The 22639-nt window shown below is 42.7% G+C and overlaps 1 protein-coding gene across 3 annotated transcripts in view; it reads left to right on the forward strand.

Moving 5' to 3' along the window:
• The window catches only part of PALLD (palladin, cytoskeletal associated protein), a 158012-nt gene extending 144473 nt beyond the window's left edge, over nt 1-13539 (forward strand). For all 3 annotated transcript variants that reach the window (XM_060278690.1, XM_060278692.1, XM_060278691.1), the window contains 6 exons: nt 540-634; nt 3134-3266; nt 5440-5647; nt 8413-8578; nt 9730-9863; nt 12178-13539. In XM_060278690.1, the coding sequence (XP_060134673.1) occupies nt 540-634; nt 3134-3266; nt 5440-5647; nt 8413-8578; nt 9730-9863; nt 12178-12350 (909 nt within the window). In that variant the 3' untranslated portion in view covers nt 12351-13539. The remainder of the gene's footprint in view (nt 1-539; nt 635-3133; nt 3267-5439; nt 5648-8412; nt 8579-9729; nt 9864-12177) is intronic.
• The last annotated feature ends 9100 nt before the right edge of the window (nt 13540-22639 follow it).

Consider the following 22639-nt stretch of genomic DNA (forward strand, 5'->3'; position numbering starts at 1 on the left):
GCCATGGACAGAGAGTCCCTACGGAGGGTTGTGAAGACAGCACACGATATCGTGGGCTGTTCCCTGAGTCCGCTAGATGTTATCACAGGAGACCGTTCAGAAGAGGAACATTCTCAGGGATGACTCACACCCTGGCCAGCACCTCTTTAATCTCCTGCTCTCGGGCAGGAGATATAGAAACATGATAAGCCGCACCAACAGGTTAAAGAATAGTTTCTACCCATGGGCCATGAGGCTGCTGAATGTAAGACAGCAGCATTGCAGCTGACGTTCGGGGTTGGTGGTCGTACGACAGCACACAGAGTGACAAGGACTAAGAAATTGTGGGGGGGATGAGGGGCTCATTTAATCTCACTGTAAACAAGTGGTACAGTGACAATAAAGTATTTCTATTTCTATTTTCTATTCTCTCCGGTGGAAGCATTTGGTAAAACTGCATAATACTTGGTGTAGTCTTCAGTGTTAATTAATATTGACAGCATTTGTTGTTGTTGTTTTCAACTGTATAACATCTGTGTTTTTCTTCCATTGCTTGATAGGGCAGGGTAAGCTGTACAGGAAGGCTGATGGTCCAAGCTGTCAACCAGAGAGGACGTAGTCCACGGACGCCTCCTAGTCAGCCGCATGCCAGAAGGTACCACAGGCATATGCATATATTTCCCAAGAGTTCTAACATGAGTCCTTTGTGGTTCCAATACAGAAATAAATACTTCCATGTTTATTTCTGGTAATGCTTGCTTTGATTCCCAACATTCTTGACACAGTTATCAGTTCGCCATAGGAAATTCTGTATTAGATGCCTAAAAGGTTCAACCTAATCCTGATTCTAGGTGCCGCTGAACTGTGTGGCAAAATAGTTAAATATATGAAATGTTAAATATATGAAATGGACACTGCAAGTGAAATTTGCAGAACACCCTAGGTGCATCTCTCGGGCTAGGGTTCCATGGTTTGGGTGCCACTACTAAAAAGGCCTTTTCTCTTTTAGTCAACTCCTGTACCTCAAAAAGTATACCTCAGTTTCCTGGCAGATTTGTGTGCAAGAGAAAGCACTGCTTAAAATACTCTGGTCCAAGGCCATTTAATGGCTGAAGGATAAATTCCTTATCAACACATAAAAAAACAAACCACTATTGGGTCCATTTTGCAGAGACCTGATTCCCACATAATGTCGTCAAGCCCCAAAACACAGGCCTCTGAGTAGGAGACCCCAGCCGCTTGACTCTTCCCCATTTATTTTGCTGCTGCACTGCACTAAGTCCAAGTTTGGCTCAGCATGTCATCCAAAACAGAGTTCCTAGTTTGGCTTTCTCTCAAGACTGACCACTAGCTGTAACAAAACTTTTGTCTCATGGTTTAGCGCTCTTTGCTTACCCGGAAGCACTAAACCACATGCCTGGGTCGGGATGACATGCTAAGCTAAACAATGCCTTGGTGCAGTGCAGCACAGGAACAGAACAATCGGGGGGGGGGAGCAGAGCGACTGTGATTTCCTCTTTGCCAGTTTGTATAATCACTTAGCGTGGCATTGGCCTAGTCTACACATCACACTAAGCCAAAGCAATGTATGTTAGGGGTTGCTCCAGGCTTTATGGAGTCCCTGGGTTTCACTGGTGTTTGCTGTGATAAACATACAAAAGATGCACAATCCGTATACAATATGCATGTGGACCTAGGAAAACCCTGGTGGAAACTCAGTTGCTACATAACGTTAAGCAGCAATGAGCAGCCGTGTCCTGATGTTCACAAGAAAAAGCTTTCTGTTGCTGGGGTAATGCAAAGTAAAATAATAATAATAATAATAATAATAATAATAATAATAATAATAATAATAATTGGGGGGGGGAGTTGTCTGGAAGTGTGCTGTAAGGAACTGAGATCTGGTTTCCTTTAAAATCTTTGCCACTGCTGTGTGTGTTCTGCAGAAACTAGTTAAGAGTGTGCATGCACACTTCCATGTTTTCAAACCTTGCAAAGATTGGGGGGAAATGTAGAAGTGTATGATAAGGGAAAGGCAAGAGGGAAAATCAAGAAAAACTAAAAGTAGTGATCCAGCCAAATTTAAGAAAATGTTTGAGCTACACCCTTTGTCAGAAAATGATTAAGCGTGTCCTTGAATCTCTCCCACTAAAATAAATCACACTTGATAAATTTAGCAGCATAATGTCCAATTTAGGTATGTGGTGTGGTGTGTCAAAACAAAATATTAAAAAATCCTTCCAGTAGCGCCTTAGAGACCGTGTGTGTGTGTGTGTGTGTGTGTGTGTGTTTCAAGCTATTTGGTCCAGTGATTGATTTAAATGCATAATTCCACAGAATCTTATTGAATTTCTTGTATGGGTGTGTGATATATCCAAAATTAATTGAAACATGATGGTGTTACTAACATCTGGCACTTCATATATTTTCGAGCTTCTGTCAGCACTCAGTTTTGGATGTGTGTGTAACAGAGCAAACCTTATGTGACTCATAAATAGGGAGCAATTTAAATTTATGTTCTAGTAGGCATGCAGAGGTTGCCTTTTGCTCCCTTGCATCTTACTCATTTTATTGACCAGTATTGTGGTAGAGAGCCTTCTCTTTCCCCCTGCCCCAAAGTTCTTCTGAAAGCCAAGAATTTGCTTAGGGTACATAAGAAAAAATCCTCTCATCTTGGTCCAATTCAAAGTCTACTTTGAAATTAATGAAAGTTTAGGGGAGGGGTGTTGATGGTCACAGTTAGGGGAACATATGTGTGGAATCTAGTCCATCATTTTGGTCACATTTACTTTTATTTTAAAAGCATGTGCATTGTTGAGAGTTTGGGAATGATGTCAATAATGAAAAACCTCTTAACCTAAGGCTATGGTTAGGACAGAGCCTGGGAACGAAAATGAATGGGTTCTGTCCACAGTGGTACCTCTGGTTACGTACTTAATTTGTTCTGGAGGTCCGTTCTTAACCTGAAACCATTTTTAACCTGAGGTACCACTTTAGCTATTGGGGCCTCCCGCTGCCGCCACCCCGCTGGTGTGTGATTTTTGTTCTCATCCTGAGGTAAAGTTCTTAACCCAAGGTACTACTTCTGGGTTAGCGGAGTCTGTAAACCAAAGTGTTTGTAACCTGACGTACCACTGTATATATATATTTGCAGACCTCGATCTCGATCAAGGGATAGTGGAGATGAAAATGAACCAATTCAGGAGCGTTTCTTCCGACCTCATTTCCTGCAGGCCCCAGGAGATCTGATAGTTCAAGAAGGAAAACTTTGCAGAATGGACTGCAAGGTACATTTTTAATTTTATTTTAACCTTTATAGGTCATATTCAACTGGATTTTATGATCATCATATACTTCTTCTTTTTTGTCAAATACATGGGGTTGGTTGGAGGTGGTGAGCCTAATAGGCATATTCCACTTGTGGAGAGTTGACTACCACAAACTTGTGTTGTAGTTGGATTCCTGATCAGATCACTTCATAACTGCATAGGCTGGATTCCAGTTCAGCTTTTTAAAGGCAGTTTTATTTCTTTCTCCAGCAGATACTGAAATTGATTAAGGCAGAGATTCATAATGTTTTATGAAATGTTATCACATGAAAAATGGCATTGTAAAAGTTAACAGTAAGCATCGCTCTGGTAATGGATTTATAGATAAAATATGTGCTCCCTCTAGTGGCTTTGAATGCCTGGGCTTCCAAAATAGAGCCAAAGGCTGAAATACTGTACCTTTTATGCACTTACCAGGAAGTAAGACTAGTTGAAGAGTAGACATGCATTGTTATAGCAAAGTGAGCAAGAATATTCCAGGAGCACACCAAAGGTAATCTACACTTGTGCTCCTATTTCTAGCTAAACTATCAAACAGATGCCACCAGATTTCCCCCCTTTATTATTCCTTGACCTGTGAAATGAATTGAGACTTTTGCATCTGGTTGGGGAGCAATATGATGATTTATGAATTTCTCCTACCATCTTTAGAGTGGGCAAGCTTAAAACCTAAGTAAATAAATGGCCGGATGTAGTTGGATGTCCCATTCTGATGCCTCCTTGTGAAATGTACAAATGTCTGCTTGCAAAGCTGTCATATTGCCGTGTTTTGCATTATATCAGTGCAACTATTAGATTGCCTCACTGAAGCCACATGCCCAGGTGAAAGCTGTAATTCTCCTGGTCAATACTGAACCAATGTTGAAGTTCTGAATTGAGATACATCTGCACAGAGAGGAAAATATAATGTATATTAGTCTGTAACATTCAGTTTTCATTCCTCCTTTGAACCCAGAGATGAGCAGCCTCAAGCCATGGGAGCCAAATGTGGCCCTCTAATACTTATTATTTCTACCCCGTCCATCTGACTGGGTTGCCCCAGCCACTCTGAGTGGCTTCCCTCTAAGCTTTCTATCTAGTCATTACACCTCTTCCCCAAGACACATCCACCCCCTCCTCCAGTGCTTTTCCCTGGCTGGAATTTGTCCTTGAAATGAAATGATGCCTCTTGCTTGCCTGGGTAGATAGCTGGGTGTCTAGGTAGTCTGATTTGTGTCTTGTTGCTGTAATGTTGCTTTCCGTAGGAAGGTAAAAGTTGCATCCTTCGCTCTGCCCACTTCTGCCTCACTCCTCTCACTGGCATGAGTCCTTCAGAAGATTTCCAATGAGGGAATGTGGCCCTTGGGCTAAAAGATAGTCCTCACTCCTGTTTTATCCCACTTAAATTTTCTTGTAGAGAGGTACAATTTGAAAACGATCGCAATTGAAAGGTGCTCAGGTGCTTTGCAGAGTAGAACTAAGCAATCTGGCATTTTACTTGTCTGCTTTTGAAGCCTCCCTGAGCTTTTCATGACATTGTTGCTAAAACAACATTTTATAAGCAGTAAGTATTATTAATGATGCACATCTTTCAACAAGCTGTGGTTTGTTCAAAGCATTCTGAATATGTAGTATAATAAGTGATGAATGTGTAGCTGAAATGGAATTTGAAGTTCAGTGATAAATTTCCAACACATTCCTTCTTTCCTTTGCTTTTCTCAATACTTGGCTCCATGCAGCTGTTATGGAGAGAAAGGGATGTTGAAAGGATTGCTCCTCTTGGTAATCAAGGGCAAAAGTGTAAGGAGTTGACTGATCACGTGTGAAAGTGTTTCATTCTGTGTGTCATGATACCTAACGCTATTATGGAATGTATATTAGAAATACACTTTGCCACTGAAGGCAGGAGGTGCTTGGAAATCCTCTCCCCCCCCCAAAAAAAAAGTGGTGATGGGTTTTGATTCACTAATGGCCTTGAAGAGTATGGAGAAATGAAAACAAGAGGAAATGTATGTAAAGAGGAGGGGTCCCCCCCCCCGGGAGTGGCTCTGGGCCTTCACAGTAGATACTCTTGAAACAAATGCTTGTATTTTTTTCTATTGTCTCTCCATACTATTGTCCCGCTGAGGTTTCTTCTGTGTTCCATTTTAAGGTCAGTGGCTTACCAACACCAGATATCAGCTGGCAAGTCAATGGAAGAGTTATACGTTCTGACAGCTCCCACAAAATGCTTGTACGGGAGAATGGTGTACACTCCCTGATCATAGAGCCTGTCACAGCAAGGGATGCTGGCATTTATACATGTGTTGCCACCAATCGAGCTGGTCAGAACACTTTCAGCTTGGAACTGATTGTTGCAGGTAACATCTCCACACCTTGCCTCCTGCCTAGCTGTACAAGGTGTGATTTATTCTGGCATGTCTGAGCTCCCTAGGAATTCAGAGTTTGCTTTCTGCAGTGCTCTTTTTGAAGATGCATTTCGCCTTTTTGGCAATAAATCATCTTCCTTTGGGGGGTTTTAAGGATTTGGGCATAATCAATATTTTCCCTAAAGAGATCTTCTGAGGTAGGGTGGGGGAGTTGGAATATAACAATTTCCTTGGTACATTACTAAAATCATATAGAGTAACAAGCTCACATTTGGGGACATGGGGGATACATGGCTGCCATGAGAGAGTGGCTTTCTTAAGGCCACTTGAGTCACTCCTAGACTCTGTTTAATGAGCATTTACCCGCATTTGTTTGTGGAGAGGTTAAATGACATCTGCTATTTAAAAAGCATTCACTCTGATCTGTCTTGGGGGAGATTAGACCATGTCGTATCTTGATCCCACAATTTCCACTGCATTTTGCGGTCACAGTGCTATCAAAATGCATATGGACTGTTTAGGAGCAGTGCTTGGTGGGTTGTGCCCTAAATTTGAATTGGTAATTTGAATTCACCATACAACAGTTGAACTCAGAGATCAGAGCAATGAGTGACTGTATGAAGGAACAATTCTTTGGCTTTGGGGATCTTTCAATGTTATCCTGGCCTTCCCTGATAGCAGTTTCCATGCAAAAGATGTGAAAGATCCAACCACAATTGGGCAATAATGTGTGGGTTTAAAGTAAACTGGGATCAGCACCCTGCCTTCAAGGGTGTACATGTCATACCTCTATTAGAAATAGCATCGAGATCAGCCCCTTCCACGCTCATGTGTTTGGATTATTTAGCAAAACACCCAATCTCTGTGGGTTCACTCATGCATAAATAGCTCCCATGCAGCTAGGATAGTGCTTAGAAGGCTCCTTTGCAAGTGGAAAATAAAAGTGGGTAAGTCAGCTGTGTTCCGTCTTCTAAAGAGATGAAGAACATCTAACTAGCCTGTTGTTGTTGTTGTTGTTGTTGTTGTTGTTGTTGTGTTGTCTGTTTTAAAAGCAATGTTATAAACTGAGCACAATCCCCAGTGACCTGAGCACTTCCAAGTTTTTGATTTTAGGAGGAGGAAAAAAGAATCTGCACAACTCTCCTAGTGAAGTCATTTTGAGTCTGACCAGATTGTATCTCTCCTCCAACCCCCCAATTTAAGATGCAATTCAGTTACTGGTGGGAGGACAATCAGCAAATGCAAAAAGCTTTCCCAATGCCACTACAGTGGTGCCTCGCTAGACGAATGCCCTGTAAGACGAATTTTCCGCTATACAAATAGGTTTTGCGATCAGAGGTTGCCTCGCAAGACGATGAGTTTTTTTTATGGCCACCGCTTCGTCTTGTGAAGTGTGGCCATAAAAACCTCCATTGCAAAACCTAAAGGGGCATTCGTCTAGCAAAGGGGAACGAGCTGCAGCACAGGAAGAAGGCAAAGGAAGACCAGCTGAGAAGCGCTGACAGCTGTCACCGCCTCTCAGCTGATCTTCCTTTGCCTTCTTCCGGCAGCTGCAGTTCGTTCCCCTTTGTGTTCCGCTGGTCTCTGCCGGTGAGGGGCAACCGGCAGACACCAGCGGAACACAAAGGGCTGTAGCGCGGGAAGAAGGGAGGGAGAAGTGGAGGAACTGCTTGGGGTCTGGCCTGACGACAGCGGCAAGAAGGGGAGGACACCTCCTTGCCGCGATCGCCACCAGACCCCAGCCAAAGGCAGTTAGTAGCGGGGGGTTTTTGCCGCTTACGTTCCCCCAAGGGGGAGGCAAACGACGAAAAAACCCCGCCGCCTCCCCCGACACTCGGCTTTCTCAGGGAACGCAAGCGGGCGGGCTAGGTCTCCCCCGCTTACCTTCGCTGAGAAAGCCGGGTGCCTTCTCAGGGAACGCAAGCGGGGGACACCTAGCCCGCCTGCTTGCTTTCCCTGAGAAAGTCGCAGCGCAAAGCCGGCATGGGGTGCAGTTTCGAAGCCTCCGAAACTGCACCCCATGCCGGCTTTGCGCTGCGACTTTCTCGGCAAAGACAAGCGGGCGGGCTAGGTGTCCCCCGCTTGTGTTCCTTGAGAAAGCCGAGTGTCGGGGGTGGGAGGCGGTGGCGGGAGGTGTTCCCCCACACACACCGCCTCTCGCCTGGGTCTCCGAAGTTGCATTCAGTGGCGGGGGAGGCAGGCACTGCGGGGGGCTTTTTGCCATTTGCCTTCCCCGAGCCAAGGGGGAGGCAAACTGCGAAAAGCCCCCGGCCGCAGCGCCACACTTCGGCTCTGGCACTGGTTTGGCGGTGGTGGGGGAAAGGCGCAGGATCGTTCCTTCACCTTTCCCCCACCCCTCCCGACAGAGCCGGATCCGACGAAGCTTCTGAAGCTTCGTCCGATCCAGTTCTGTCGTTGGCAGCAGCGGCGCTTGCTCTCTTGGCTCGGGGAAGCGCCTGCCTGCCTTCCCCGAGCCAAGAGAGCAAGCGCCGCCGCTGCCACCAGTTCCCCCGGAGCCCATAGGAACGCATAAATTGACTTTTAATGCATTCCTATGGGAAACGGTGCCTCGCTATACGAAATTTTCGTAGGACGAATTGAGTCCTGGAATGAATTAATTTCGTCTAGCGAGGCACCACTGTATATGCCATGTGCTGCTCAGAAACAACAACAGGAAATGCAAAGAAATATGTATGGGATCTTTTATTGGTTCAGATGAGGGAGAGAAAAAAGTTATTTCTTTTTTATATATATAGCTAAGGAAGCACACAAGCCACCTGTATTTGTAGAGAAGCTACAAAACACAGGTGTAGCTGAGGGGTATCCTGTGCGACTGGAATGCCGGGTTTCAGGAGTGCCGCACCCTCAGATCTTCTGGAAGAAAGAAAACGAGTCGCTCACATACAATACTGACAGAGTGAGGTTAGTCTTGTTTATTCTGAGTCTCTGCTTAATGTTGAAAATTTCCTGTATTGTGTTGGTCAGGGGTTGCATTTGCTTTTACTGTATTTCTTGGGTAGGCTTTGGATCTGTGGATGGTCCATAATGGCGGTAGGTTTGTTGGGGTGGAGGGAGGGGCTGGTGATCTCCTGGCAGTGGGAAACATAGTAGCTGGCTCTAATTTTGCAGTTCACAGCATAAGGAAGACTGACTAGTTTACAAGATGAAATTGAATTAAAAGCTTTCTTTTTGTTCTTATTGATAACATGTGTTGTCAGGACTGTACCTACCAGATGCTTCCTTAATGAATAATCAGTATATTGTTATGTACATTGGGGCTTACAGCTACTGTATATAATTTTTGTAAGCCCTGAAAATTACAAAGAAATAAAGCAGTTCTAAATAGAAATGCTGTGCTTGACAAAATAAAATTGTAAACCATTCCCCAAAAAATATATTTGTAAAGAACTGCTATTTCTGAATTCTTAAAAGCTACCTGTAATCAATATTGAACACAGTGGGGTGGCAAACCTCCAGTCCTCACCTTGATGTCAGGAACCTGCTTCCAACGTAACAGACTTGCAGAATGTTTTGGTTTACATGGTGGGGCAGTAGTTGAAGATGTGTAGAAGCAGTGAGGTGGTACAGCATAAGATTAAATAAGGTACACTGGGAGGAAAAGATGACAAATGGTTTCTTGCATTTATGCTGGTTTTATAAAGTGCCAGGAACCTGAGCCCTCCAGATGTTGCTGGACTCAATTCCCACCAACCCCAGCCAGCATGGCCAATGGTGAGGGATGATGGGACTTGTAGTCCAACATCTGTAGGGTTGCAGTTTCTTCATCCCTACAATAATGAGAATAATAAATTTATTATTTGTACCCCGCCCAAATGTCCCACCTAGGTTATATCTTTTCATTTCCCAATGGGAGGGAGCAATATTGCCAAAAGTTATAGGTGGGCCTAAGTCCACCCTGAAAAAGTGGTGGGTGTGTTCGGTTTACACTTATCCTGAAATTAATCCCTGGCATTGGTCTGATCAAAGAATTGAAAACTAGCTTCTTAAAATTCAAAATCTGAATGAAGAAACTATCATTTAAAACAATAAATGATTATTTATTTCTCTTTCAGCATGCACCAGGATAACCATGGCTATATCTGCCTGCTTGTTCAGGGAGCTACAAAAGAAGATGCTGGTTGGTACACTGTGTCAGCAAAGAATGAGGCTGGGATTGTGTCCTGCACAGCAAGGCTGGATGTCTATAGTAAGTTTAGCTACTCCCTGTAGAACAGCAATACACTGTCATAGATGGGGAACCAGTGGCCCTCCAGATGTTGCTGGACTTCCATCAGTCCCAGCCAGCTTGGGGAGTCCAACATCTGGAGTGCCACAAGTTCCTCATCCTTGCTCTATTGAAATCCATAAACCATGATTATTGTACTTTAAGATTAGGCCTATATAATGTAGGAGGCCCTCTAGTTTTGCAGCCCATGTGGGGAATAGCAAACAAATGTTCCTAACAACCTGTTCCACACGTATATTCAAATTTGCAGGTGGGGTTGCAAGAATGCTCTGCATTGCTTCCACTTTCCCTAGGTGTGCATGTTTTTACAGTCCGCGGCATGTCTGTGGATTTGTAATTAAAGATGGCAACCATCCAGACATGCTTCATTGACTACCTGTGCATAAGACTATCTCATAGCTAAGTTGTACGTTAAAAAATCTTGTTGTGAACCTAAGAACAAAGGTAAATGTGAATGACTGGCATATCAAACCAATGCATTCAGGATTGGCTACACTCAGTTGTGAATCCAGGCTAGCTGCAATGTAAAAATGGGAAAGCATCTAGTGTCTGAACCCCATATCCTGTTGCCAAGTTCACCAAGATCTGTGCAATTAGAAGAAAGCAGAGGAAGGAAACTCATCAGAGAGAAGGTCCAGTGGTACAGAATGGAAGGGGGGGGGAAGATGGGTACCTTGTGTGCCATGTGGTTATCAGAAAATGGATGAAAGCATGCTCCTCTACATATTGTTTCTCTTAAGTTAATAAGCTTCAGCTGGTGGAACTACTAGCCATGGTTGTAAACAGGAGGGTTAGAAACATAGGCATCAGCCTTATACTGAGTGAAACCAGTGATCCATCTTGCTCAGTATTGTCTGCAGTAGCCTTCTCCAACCTAGCTGCCCTCCAGTGTTTTTGACTACAGCTCCCATCATCATTGGTCATGGTGGCTGGGTTTGATGGGAGTTGTAGTCTAAAACTATCCATCAGGCACCAGGTTGAGAAAGGCTGGTCTACGCTGAGTGGCAGTAGCTCTCTGGGGTTTCAAGCTGTTCAAGCCCTCCTGGTTCCTTTTGCAGGCAAATCCATCCAGGCTTAAATGTTCTCAAAGAAGAAATACTGAATCAAGGAGATTTTCTATACAGTGGTACCTCGCTAGACGAATTTCCCGCTATACGAATAGGTTTTGCGATCGGAGGTTGCCTCGCAAGACGAGGTTTTCTATGGCCACCACAAGGCAAAGGAAGATCAGCTGAAAGGTGCTGACAGATGTCACCGCCTCTCAGCTGATCTTCCTTTGCCTTCTTCCTGCACTGCAGCTCATTCCCCTTTGTGTTCCGCTGGTCTCTGCCGGTGAGGGGCAACCAGCAGAGACCAGGGGAACACAAAGGCTGTAGAGCGGGAAGAAGGGGGGGAGAAGTGGATTCTCCCCCCCCCCAAGCCAATCCACGGCGGTGGCTTTTCGGATCCTCCGCTTCCCACACACACACTGCCCGACACTGCGAGGATGGGACGAGACTTCTCCAGCCTCGTCCGATCCCCAGGCAGTGAGGGGGGAAGCGGAGGATCCTGTGCTTCCCACCGCCCGCCACGGGTTTGCTAGGCGCCGTTGGAACGGCGGCTAGCAAGCCTGCTTTTGCGGGGGGGAACACCCCCGCACCGGCGCGCTTCGGCCCCGTCACCCGGAGCCGAAGCGCGCCGGTGTGGGGACTTTTCGCCGGCTGCCGAAAGCCCCGCTTTACCCTCAGCCCGCCTGTCACAGCGCAGATTGGAGGAGGCTTTTCCTCCGATCCCGCTGTGTCGGACGGGGGGAAAGCTGGCGGCAGGGGGGAGAGGAAGGAAGGAAGAGAAAGGGCTGCTTTCTCTTCCTTCGTTCCTCTCCCCCCCCCAACAGAGCCCGCATCTGACGGGGGCTCGGAAGCCCTGTCAAATGCCGGCTCTGTTGGGCAAGGCGGTGGCACACACCTCTCTTGGCTTGGGGAAGGCAGGCAGGCAAGAGAACAAGCGCCTGGCTGCCTTCCCCGAGCCAAAAGAGCAAGTACCGCTGCCAGGCCCCGAGCCCATAGGAACGCATTAATTGACTTTTAATGCGTTCCTATGGGAAACGGTGCCTCGCTACACGAAATTTTCGTAGGACAAATTGAGTCCTGGAACGAATTAATTTCGTCTAGCGAGGCACCACTGTACTATGTTGCTAGAGGAACTCCCTCTTAACCAGGACTAACAAGCTCTTAAATTTTCCATTTGTAGTGCTTATGTTACAACAGAAAACTGTTTCCTCTTTCCCTTTCTGCAGCTCAGTGGCAGCAACAGCCCCAGACTACCAAGCCAAAGAAGGTGCGTCCCTCAGCTAGTCGATATGCAGCACTTTCTGACCAAGGACTAGACATCAAAGCTGCGTTTCAGCCAGAAGCAAACCCAGGACACCTGACACTACAATCTGGATTGGTAGAAAGTGATGATCTGTAAATCTTGGCTATCAGGCCTACCATTTCCTTTCAAAGTGAAAACACTGAAAGCCATTGTCTTGACCAATGATAATTTATGCCACTTTGTGAAAGGCAAACACCATTGTGTGCAAAAGATAAAGAACACCCTAATCATGTATTTCTTGCTCATTGTTACAATTTAAAGTAGTGATTATTCAACGGAAATGTACAGCCCCTGCACATGAACATCACCTTCACCATAACTGTTTCATTACTATGTGGGGGGTAGCACTGTTTTTAAATAATCCTATTGCCAAATGCTAAAGTGAATGAGATTTTTCAGAAGCAAGCACACTGCAGAACTTATCACCAAGTGCCTTTTGCAAGTTGTAGGTGCTATAACTCAATGAATAATGCTAGTCATTTTTTTAAGCTACAACACAGCAGCAAGTGTATCAGCAACACATTCTGATTAACAGCAGTAAAAATGTGCAATATACTGATGGAAGGGGAAAGAAAGAGACAGACATCTAAATGAAATTAGTATCTCTAAATGATTTTCTATTCTCAAGGGAAAGGAGGCTGCTTGCTTAAAGAGGCTTAGGATAGGCAAGCAAACTTCACACCTGAAAGCTTTGTTTTCTGCCAACTAAGAAGTGGCTGACTTAAAACTGTACTGCCAGTTATCATAAGATAACTTAAAATCTGGACATTATGATGGGATTATTTTACAGTATTAAAATTTGCAAGTAGGACAGGACAGACGTTTCTCAGAATGAAAGCGTCTTGAGAAAACATTGCACTTCATCTCTTTGAAATTCCATGGTTACCCAAATGCTTTAAATCATCATACTGGAGATTTGCTTGACCAGAACACCATGACAAAAGTGATGAGTATAGAGTACGTGGGGAAAGGAGTGAGTCTGCAAGGGTTTGAATGATAAGCACACCACAGAGGATAGATTAGTAAATAGGAGGGAATGCAGAATGATGATAAAGAAAATGGTGTCATATTTTAAACACTGCATGCTACAATTTTGTGTTATTGCTTACTGCAGCAATGAATAATAGCCCTGCCTAAGACTGGGACTTTGTGAAGAAAGTAACAATGGTCAAACTTCCAGAATGTAGACTAGTTCTGCATCTAACTGGACTTCACTTAAGCATTAAGCCATTTGAGTCTGGCAGGAGAAAAAAAGATGTGGTTTTGATGGTACAAGAGTACTTTGCTACAAAAGGAAAACACTGTATTCCTTATCAAAGCACGTTTATAGTACTTTATTTATAATTAAACATGTTGACTCTTTTGTCTCAATTCAGTTATTCAAGTGCAGTACTTTTTAAGAGAAGTTTTGTATTATGTACCACACCATATATTTTGCATTACTGCTATACATGTATTGCTTTGCACCCATGTTAAGTACACAAACCAGGTTTTTTTTAGTGGCTAATAAACTTTTAGCACAGAAAATAGTTATTTTTCTATGCAAACTGCTGCAAGTGGTTACAGCCTGTTATAAGCATTTCTTACATATCTGTACTGTCATACACAATCTGTCATATAAAACTGTCCTATCATTCATTTACCAAACTTTTCTCAAATGTGACTTGCTAATCTATATTTGTTTAGCTTCACTAGTAGCATTTTGCTTCTTTTTATGTGTATTTATAAAAAAAATGTACAATCATACTACTTTGGATTGTTGTGCTGATATCATGTGGGTTTAACATCAATAAATATTACACAATTATTAAGTGTGTGTTTTTTCTGGGTCACAGACTTAAGACATCAAAAATAAAACTGGGTACACTCCTACATGCTTATGGGAGAGTAAAGTCCATTGAACTCCAGTAGGCTTCTGATTTACATCCTTAGGATCCTACTTCATAGCTACAGCCTAGTATTGTGTATTTTTTAAGCCAACCCCATTGAAATCAACTTCTTCTGACATCTGGGCCACTTTCCCCATTGCCTGAATTATGGCAAGTAAGTCATATTGACAAATGGGAGCTCTTACCTGATAGATGCTTTTGTGATCATCTGCCTCTAACATGTAGAATGCTGGGAGGAAAGGGACTTGCTTGGTTCTGGGGCCTAAGGAAGGAGAGAAAACCGCAAACAATGAATGAGATCCAACAGGGCAGACACTATGTCACCACTGACCAATACAGTGCAAGGCCCTTCAGTCTTAATTTCACCCACATGCCTAGGCCCATGCGGAGCCTGTCTCAGGACCAGAGTGGGAGTCTCATTAGAATAAAGTTATAAATTCAAACAAAAAGGAAGCCAGTCCCGCTTAACCCTCTGAGGCACAGGGCAAGTATAGCCAGCAAAGAGAGGCAGTCAGCCAGCCACACTTCAAGCAGGTTTGACCACATTCTTAGGCTGCAATAATTGAAACTAATATAGTACAAATGAAACAAGCAGGGCTTTGGATGGCTCTATTGGACCTGCAAGAGAAAGTACTTCTACTAACACAAGATGAGGCACTCTATTTCACCTCTCTCACGTACAGCTCTCTGACATGTTCCATTTTGCTCCAGAGGATACACAGCCCTGCAGAGACGTTTGGAGGGGGGCACGGGGTGCTGCACTGCATTGGATAGGAGGGGTCAGCAAAATTTAGGGGCCCTGCTGTAAGGAAATTCTTCCACTAGCACAAAACACTACTGGATACAACTCACAGGCTGAAGTACTACTACTACAGCTCAAGTCTAGGATGAAGCAGCATAGATTAGACTCGATACAAAGATTAGGTATCTTGACACATCAGCCTAAATGACACAAAATAGCTGAATATTAAGAATAATGCTAGAACTTGTTCTCAAGTTCTAAATGAGCAAACCGCATATTTCTTCCACCATCAGTTTCCATCTCTAGAGAAGCAAGTTGTTTAGGAGAAAACAGCAATTCAAGTTTAAAATTAGTTGCTTAAAAGAACTGATAAACTTTATACTGATTCACCCACAACAGCCCTGGGAGTAAATAAAAAAATGAAATGCATCCTACCTGGTCCATGTAGGTGAAATGAGAGGAATCGTGCTTCCTTCGGGCTTGAATATGGTTTTGTAAGCAAAATTGAGATAGCTTTTGACAGCAGAGTAACTTCAGAGGGATCAGAATGTTTTCTCCTTACAATGATTTATCCTTGTGGTTAATTTTGTTACTGGTGTGTCATAAGAGCTAACCAATAATTTATCGGAACATTTTTCTTGTCAAACTAGAAGAAAACAAATGTATTCGCTCAATACATTCATGATCACAGCAGAAGCAACTCATGCCTCAAATATAAAATAACAGCCTTCCTTGCCTTTATAAAAAGTTGTTGCTATAAAAACAAATAATTCAGCACACTATTAGATTGAGAGCATGATGGTTTAACAAATGCAGAAAAGCCTGTGTGATACAAATAGAGGAAAACGTGGGATGACGAAGTAGAAGAAAACTGGAAAAAGAAATGGAAAAGGTAATTGCATTTCACAGTCATCTCTGCCCTGCTGAGTCATGGAGAAAGTACTCCATAAATATATCTATCCCAAATTATTATTTATCAACCTTTAAAATGTGTCGGGGTCCATCAATACATCAGATGATGCAGTGACAATCTAGTAAATTTTCAGAAGGAGGTATTTACTATTATAGCAGTAGGAGTGGCAGAGCGCAAACATTTCAAGCAAGATTTAGCATGAACAAATAACTCATTTTCCTGGAAATAAAATTATTGTGACAGCTAAACAAATGCTCACAGAAGTATTTATTAGACATTTTCAGCTGTCAGAAATCGAAAGGCCTAGTCAGTCTGGCACAATTAAATAGCATGTGAAGCACGACACTCAATCTGGGAAAGCTGCTTTCTAAATATGATAAATTCCAAATATTGTTAAAGTTAGTAGGATCTCTAAGCGTTTTTTAAATAATTATATCAATTTGTAATTAATTAATGTCATTCAGTTTCAGCTTATTAACTACATTTAAATTCACTTATTTACTTCAGCAGATTTCATTTTCATTTTTGCACAACTACAAAAAGTTGCAATGGCATGCATGGCACGGCATGATGGAAAAGAAAAGGCACCTTTAGTGCTTGAGGCCCATGTCTAAACACAATGATGTTCATCCTGAGTTTTTAGAAGATACTGCCAACATAGGTGAAGCCTTTTCTCCACAACCAAGTCACTCTTGGATTCAACTATATATAAGCAAAAGAGATTCTGGTGGAATTTCCTAAACTAAAGAAGTTTACTATGGCACAATTGTTCATGGACTAGAGTCTGCTACTTCATAACATACATGAAGTGTAATCCTCAGTTTCAGATAAATAGACATGACTGTAAAGAGGACAGAAAACTAAGTTTTGGGGTCAGTGGGAAATACCATGCAGGAAGTGTAGATAGCAATAGTTCAGGTATTTTTGGACATATTCAATTGTTATTCGATTTCCAACAATTCAATAAATGCTTTTAAACTGTTTTTAATATTGTGTTTTAATGTTCCAACCTGCCCTGGGTGAAGGACAGGTAATTAAAAATAACAATAATAGCAGCCAATGTCTTAAAAATAAGCACAATGTTCCTTGGTAACAGCAGAAATAGCTGGTAAAACAACCAGCTTGGCAATGCCGGGTTAACTTCTGTAGTGAGAAAGAAAAACATGGTCTCTATTCAGACCCAAATGAACAGTTTACCTTCTTGATTAATTCTAATTCTGCTGCAGCCCCCCTCTGAAATTTCTGGTTTACTTATGGCTTCCTTAAGATCAGTGAAAGTGTATCCTAATTCTCTGTTTGTGAATATTGCCATTTTTTGTTAGATACAATTACCTTGCATTGAACTGTTTGTAAAACACAAAAGATTATTGCTGCCATGTATTACAATGTTCTACCCACTCTGACCATAATTAAACAAAGAGATAAGCCAATCATAAATTTCATGAAATACTGCAACTGTTTATAGAGATAAGAAGCCATGCACACTCATTTTCAACTATGAAACTGAACAATATGTATAAACGGGAATTAATGTACACAAATAATATAATCCTGTTATTTAAAATTGGGATTTTAAGAATGTAGCAATTCTAACAAAATGAAAAACAGCATTAAATTAGCCCTGCACATTCAAGCCAAACTTAAATGGCTAGAAATATGTATGTGGTTCTTTGTACTACTACCTAACTAACCCTAATGAACTATTATTCCTTAAATTATACTGACCTCAAGAGGTGAAAAAGAGATCTGTTTGTATGCTCACACCCCTGATGTCAGTGAACATTTATAAGTCATAGAATCATAGAATCATAGAGTTGGAAGAGACCACAAGGGCCATCTAGTCCAACCCCCTGCCAAGCAGGAAACACCATCAAAGCATTCCTGACAGATGGCTGTCAAGCCTCTGCTTAAAGACCTCCAAAGAAGGAGACTCCACCACACTCCTTGGCAGCAAATTCCACTGCCGAACAGCTCTTACTGTCAGGAAGTTCTTCCTAATGTTTAGGTGGAATTTTCTTTCTTGTAGTTTGAATCCGTTGCTCCGTGTCCGCTTCTCTGGAGCAGCAGAAAACAATCTTTCTCCCTCCTCTATATGACATCCTTTTATATATTTGAACATGGCTATCATATCACCCCTTAACCTTCTCTTCTCCAGGCTAAACATACCCAGCTCCCTAAGCCGTTCCTCATAAGGCATCGTTTCCAGGCCTTTGACCATTTTGGTTGCCCTCTTCTGGACACGTTCCAGCTTGTCAATATCCTTCTTGAACTGTGGTGCCCAGAACTGGACACAGTACTCCAGGTGAGGTCTGACCAGAGCAGAATACAGTGGTACTATTACTTCCCTAGATCTAGATGCTATACTCCTATTGATGCAGCCCAGAATTGCATTGGCTTTTTTAGCTGCTGCATCACACTGCTGACTCATGTCAAGTTTGTGGTCAACCAAGACTCCTAGATCCTTTTCACATGTACTGCTCTCAAGCCAGGTGTCTCCCATCCTGTATTTGTGCCTTTCATTTTTTTTTGCCCAAGTGTAGTACTTTACATTTCTCCTTGTTAAAATTCATCTTGTTTGCTTTGGCCCAGTTGTCTAATCTGTTAAGGTCATTCTGAAGTGTGATCCTGTCCTCTGGGGTGTTAGCCACCCCTCCCAATTTGGTGTCATCTGCAAACTTGCTCAGGATGCCCTCAAGCCCATCATCCAAGTCATTGATAAAGATGTTGAACAAGACTGGGCCCAAGACAGAACCCTGTGGCACCCCACTAGTCACTACTCTCCAGGATGAGGAGGAGCCATTGATGAACACCCTTTGGGTTCGGTCAGTAAGCCAGTTACAAATCCACTGAATGGTAGCATTGTCTAGCCCACATTTTACCAGCTTCTTTACAAGAATATCATGGGGCACCTTGTCAAAGGCCTTGCTGAAATCAAGATAGGCTACATCCACAGCGTTCCCTTCATCTACCAGGCTTGTAATTCTGTCAAAAAATGAGATCAGATTAGTCTGACATGACTTATTTTTCAGGAACCCATGCTGACTTTTAGTGATCACAGAGTTTCTTTCTAGGTGCTCACAGACTGTTTGCTTAATGATCTGCTCTAGAATCTTTCCTGGTATTGATGTCAGGCTGACTGGGCGGTAATTGTTTGGGTCCTCTCTTTTCCCCTTTTTGAAAATAGGGACAACATTTGCCCTCCTCCAGTCTGCTGGAACTTCGCCTGTTCTCCAGGAATTTTCAAAGATTATTGCCAGTGGTTCTGAAATCACCTCTGCCAGTTCTTTTAATACTCTTGGATGTAGTTCATCTGGCCCTGGAGACTTGAATACATCTAAACTAACCAAGTATTCTTGTACTACCTCCTTACTTATTCTGGGCTGTGTTTCCCCTGCTGAATCATCTGCTCCATATTCTTCAGGTCGGGCGTTGTTTTCTTTCTTGGAGAAGACTGAGGCAAAGAAGGCATTGAGGAGTTCTGCCCTTTCTCTGTCCCCTGTTTGCATTTCACCATCTTCTCCTCTGAGTGACCCCACTGTTTCCTTGTTTTTCCTTTTGCTACGGACATACCCATAAAAGCCCTTTTTGTTGCTTTTAACCTCTCTGGCGAGCCTGAGTTCATTCTGTGCTTTAGCTTTTCTGACTTTGTCTCTACACGTGCTGGCTATATGTTTGAATTCCTCTCTGGAGATTTCCCCCCTTTTCCATTTTTTGTACATATCCCTTTTAAATCTTAACTCAGTCAAAAGTTCTTTAGATAGCCAGCCTGGCTTCTTTAGGCACCTTCCATGTTTCCGTCTCATTGGTATTGCCTGAAGTTGTGCTTTTAATATCTCCCTTTTAACAAACTCCCAACCATCATGAACTCCCTTCCCTTTTAGTATTACTGTCCATGGGATTTCACCCAGCGTTTCCCTAAGTTTTCTGAAGTCGGCTTTCTTAAAGTCTAGAATTTGGACCTTAGTATGCTTGGTTGCTCCTTTCCGCTGGATAATAAACTCCAGAAGAGCATGGTCACTCCCACCTAATGATCCTGCCACTTCTACCCCACTAACCAAGTCATCACTATTGGTTAGGACCAGATCTAAAATGGCTGATCCTCTTGTTGCTTCTCCCACTTTCTGGACAATGAAGTTGTCTGCAAGGCCAGTGAGGAATCTGTTCGACCTTATGCTCTTGGCTGAGTTTGACATCCAACAAATATCAGGATAGTTGAAATCCCCCATTACTACTATCTCACTTCCTTTGGAATGCTTGGCCATCTGTTCCAGGAAGGCATCATCTGTGTCCTCAGTTTGGCTTGGGGATCTATAGTAAACTCCCACAATGAGATCACTGTTGTTTTTCTCTCCCTTAATTTTGACCCAGATACTCTCAATTTGGCTTTGAAGTTTTAAATCCTGGATCTCTTCACAGGTATACATATCCCTAACATATAAAGCTACTCCTCCTCCTTTCCTGTTTGGTCTATTTCTCTTAAATAGATTGTATCCCTCTATTACTACATTCCAGTCATGAGACTCATCCCACCAGGTTTCAGTGATGCCTATTATGTCATATTTAGTTTGCTGTACCAAGAGCTCAAGTTCATCTTGTTTATTTCCCATGCTCTGTGCATTAGTATACAGACATTGAAGACCGTTGATCATTCCCCCGTGTCTCTTATTTAAGGATATTTTCGTCCCACCACTAGGTCTGCATGCTGCTTGCTCCATTTGGTCCTTGACATTTGGATGATCATCTTCAGCATTTGATAGACTCCTACCTTCAGGACCACTGTCATTTTTCTAAACATGAAAGTAAACTTGCCTCCACCTTTTATTACTGGGCTGATCCTACAAGAAAATCAATTACTATATATAGTACTTCCAGACTACATTTTAAGATACAGAAAGGTAAAGGGACCCCTGACTATTAGGTCCAGCCATGACCGACTCTGGGGTTACGGCGCTCACCTCGCGTTATTGGCCGAGGGAGCCAGGGTACAGCTTCCAGGTCATGTGGCCAGCATGACAAAGCCGCTTCTGGTGAACCAGAGCAGCGCACGGAAATGCCGTTTACCTTCCTGCCAGAGCAGTACCTATTTATCTACTTGCACTTTGATTTGCTTTCGAACTGCTAGGAACTGGGACTGAGCAACGGGAGCTCACCCCATTGCAGGGATTCGAACCGCCGACCTTCTGATCGGCAAAGCCCTAGGCTCTGTGGTTTAACCCACAGCACCTGCATCCCTTCTATGCTTATATTTCTGCCAATTTTAATTACAGCCTAAACTGACAGCTTTTTTCTTTTTCTTTTTTTGGTAGCCCACAAACTATTTAAATTTGGCAGCTTGGATAAGGAATAATCAGACTGCATATTTAACACAGATGAGGAAAGGATTGGGAGATGCAAAATTAGTATTATTTGAGTACTTTAAAATAGGACATTTTAAACTATTGGTTAGTAATCTGAAATGAACAAAGGCAGTTTAAATGACTGAAAAACTAATTTGGGAGAAACCAAAGTGTTGTTGTTGTTTAGTCGTGTCCGACTCTTCGTGACCCCATGGACCAGAGCACGCCAGGCACTCCTGTCTTCCACTGCCTCCAGCAGTTTGGTCAAACTCATGTCCGTAGCTTCGAGAACACTGTCCAACCAAAGTAATTTATAGTATTTTCAAGGACTGGACCAGACCCAGCAGTCTTCTTCAGAGACCCTTCTGTGTGTTCCTGAGGGAGATGTGGAAGGTGGCCACACAGGAATGGGCCTTTTCAGTGGTTTCACCCTTATTGTGCAATGCTCTCACATGGGATTGGCATCTGGCACAATCTTTTCAGGCTAAGACCTTGCTGTTTACCCTAGTTACTTAATGTTGCTTTCTATAGTGGTGCTCATCTTTTAGTGGAGCAGTTAGGATTTGGTCCTTTTTAATATGTTGCTGAATTTTATACATTTTGTATTGTCACCCCCCATATTTTTCTGATTCCATACTGTTTTAATGTGCTCTATTTTATTCTGTCAAATCATTGAGACTTTTATTGTATAAAGCAACTGATAACAACAACAAGCCAAATCAGTTATTCCAGGAATGAGAAGTATTGACTAGAGAATCTACTTCTGATGACATTTAGAAATCTATCTGGTTAAATATCAACAAATGCATGACCCTTCAAACCTTAATAAGATGTGGACAACCTGGTTCTTAATCTCTGTCAGATTATTTAGGATTTATAATACAAACAGATCTAATCACAGGAGCCAACACCTAGCAACTGAGGTTCTTTTTGCCGCCGTCCCCCCCAAAAAATATCTGAGGAGCCTAGGAGCCTAGGGCCCCCAAAGTTTATGGGCCTTGCCATTCAAGTAGTGTGTGCATGCCACATCTTGTGATCAATTAGCAGGGTAGGGCTTACCCCAATATTTTGGCACCCCTGGATCTAATGATTAGAATATGGAATGCACACGGCTATGGCAAATAATTACAGGGAGATGTTATGGAATATCTAAATGATTTTGGAATAGAGAAGTTTAGAGAATAGTCAATATGGTGCTCTCCATATGTTGTTGAACTCTAACTCGCAACAGCATTTGTTGGCACGGATACATTAAATTTTGGGATTTTACAATATTAAGCATGATTTCTTGGATCCTATGCAAGGGGGAAAGGTTTTAATGGATGTGAACAAGCATAAGGAGAAAAAGCCCTTAATATTATCCCTTCCTGGTCTGCAAGCATTATAACTAAATAGATTTAACACAGAGAATAGTATTTTTCCTATTAAAAGTTCTCTTCATTGAGTTTTTCCATGTGTCTCAGTTCTGATGAATTCATTTTATTTTTATTATACTTAATTTTTAA

Source organism: Zootoca vivipara, chromosome 9, assembly GCF_963506605.1.
Source record: "Zootoca vivipara chromosome 9, rZooViv1.1, whole genome shotgun sequence".
In the NCBI taxonomy this organism is placed as follows: domain Eukaryota; kingdom Metazoa; phylum Chordata; class Lepidosauria; order Squamata; family Lacertidae; genus Zootoca; species Zootoca vivipara.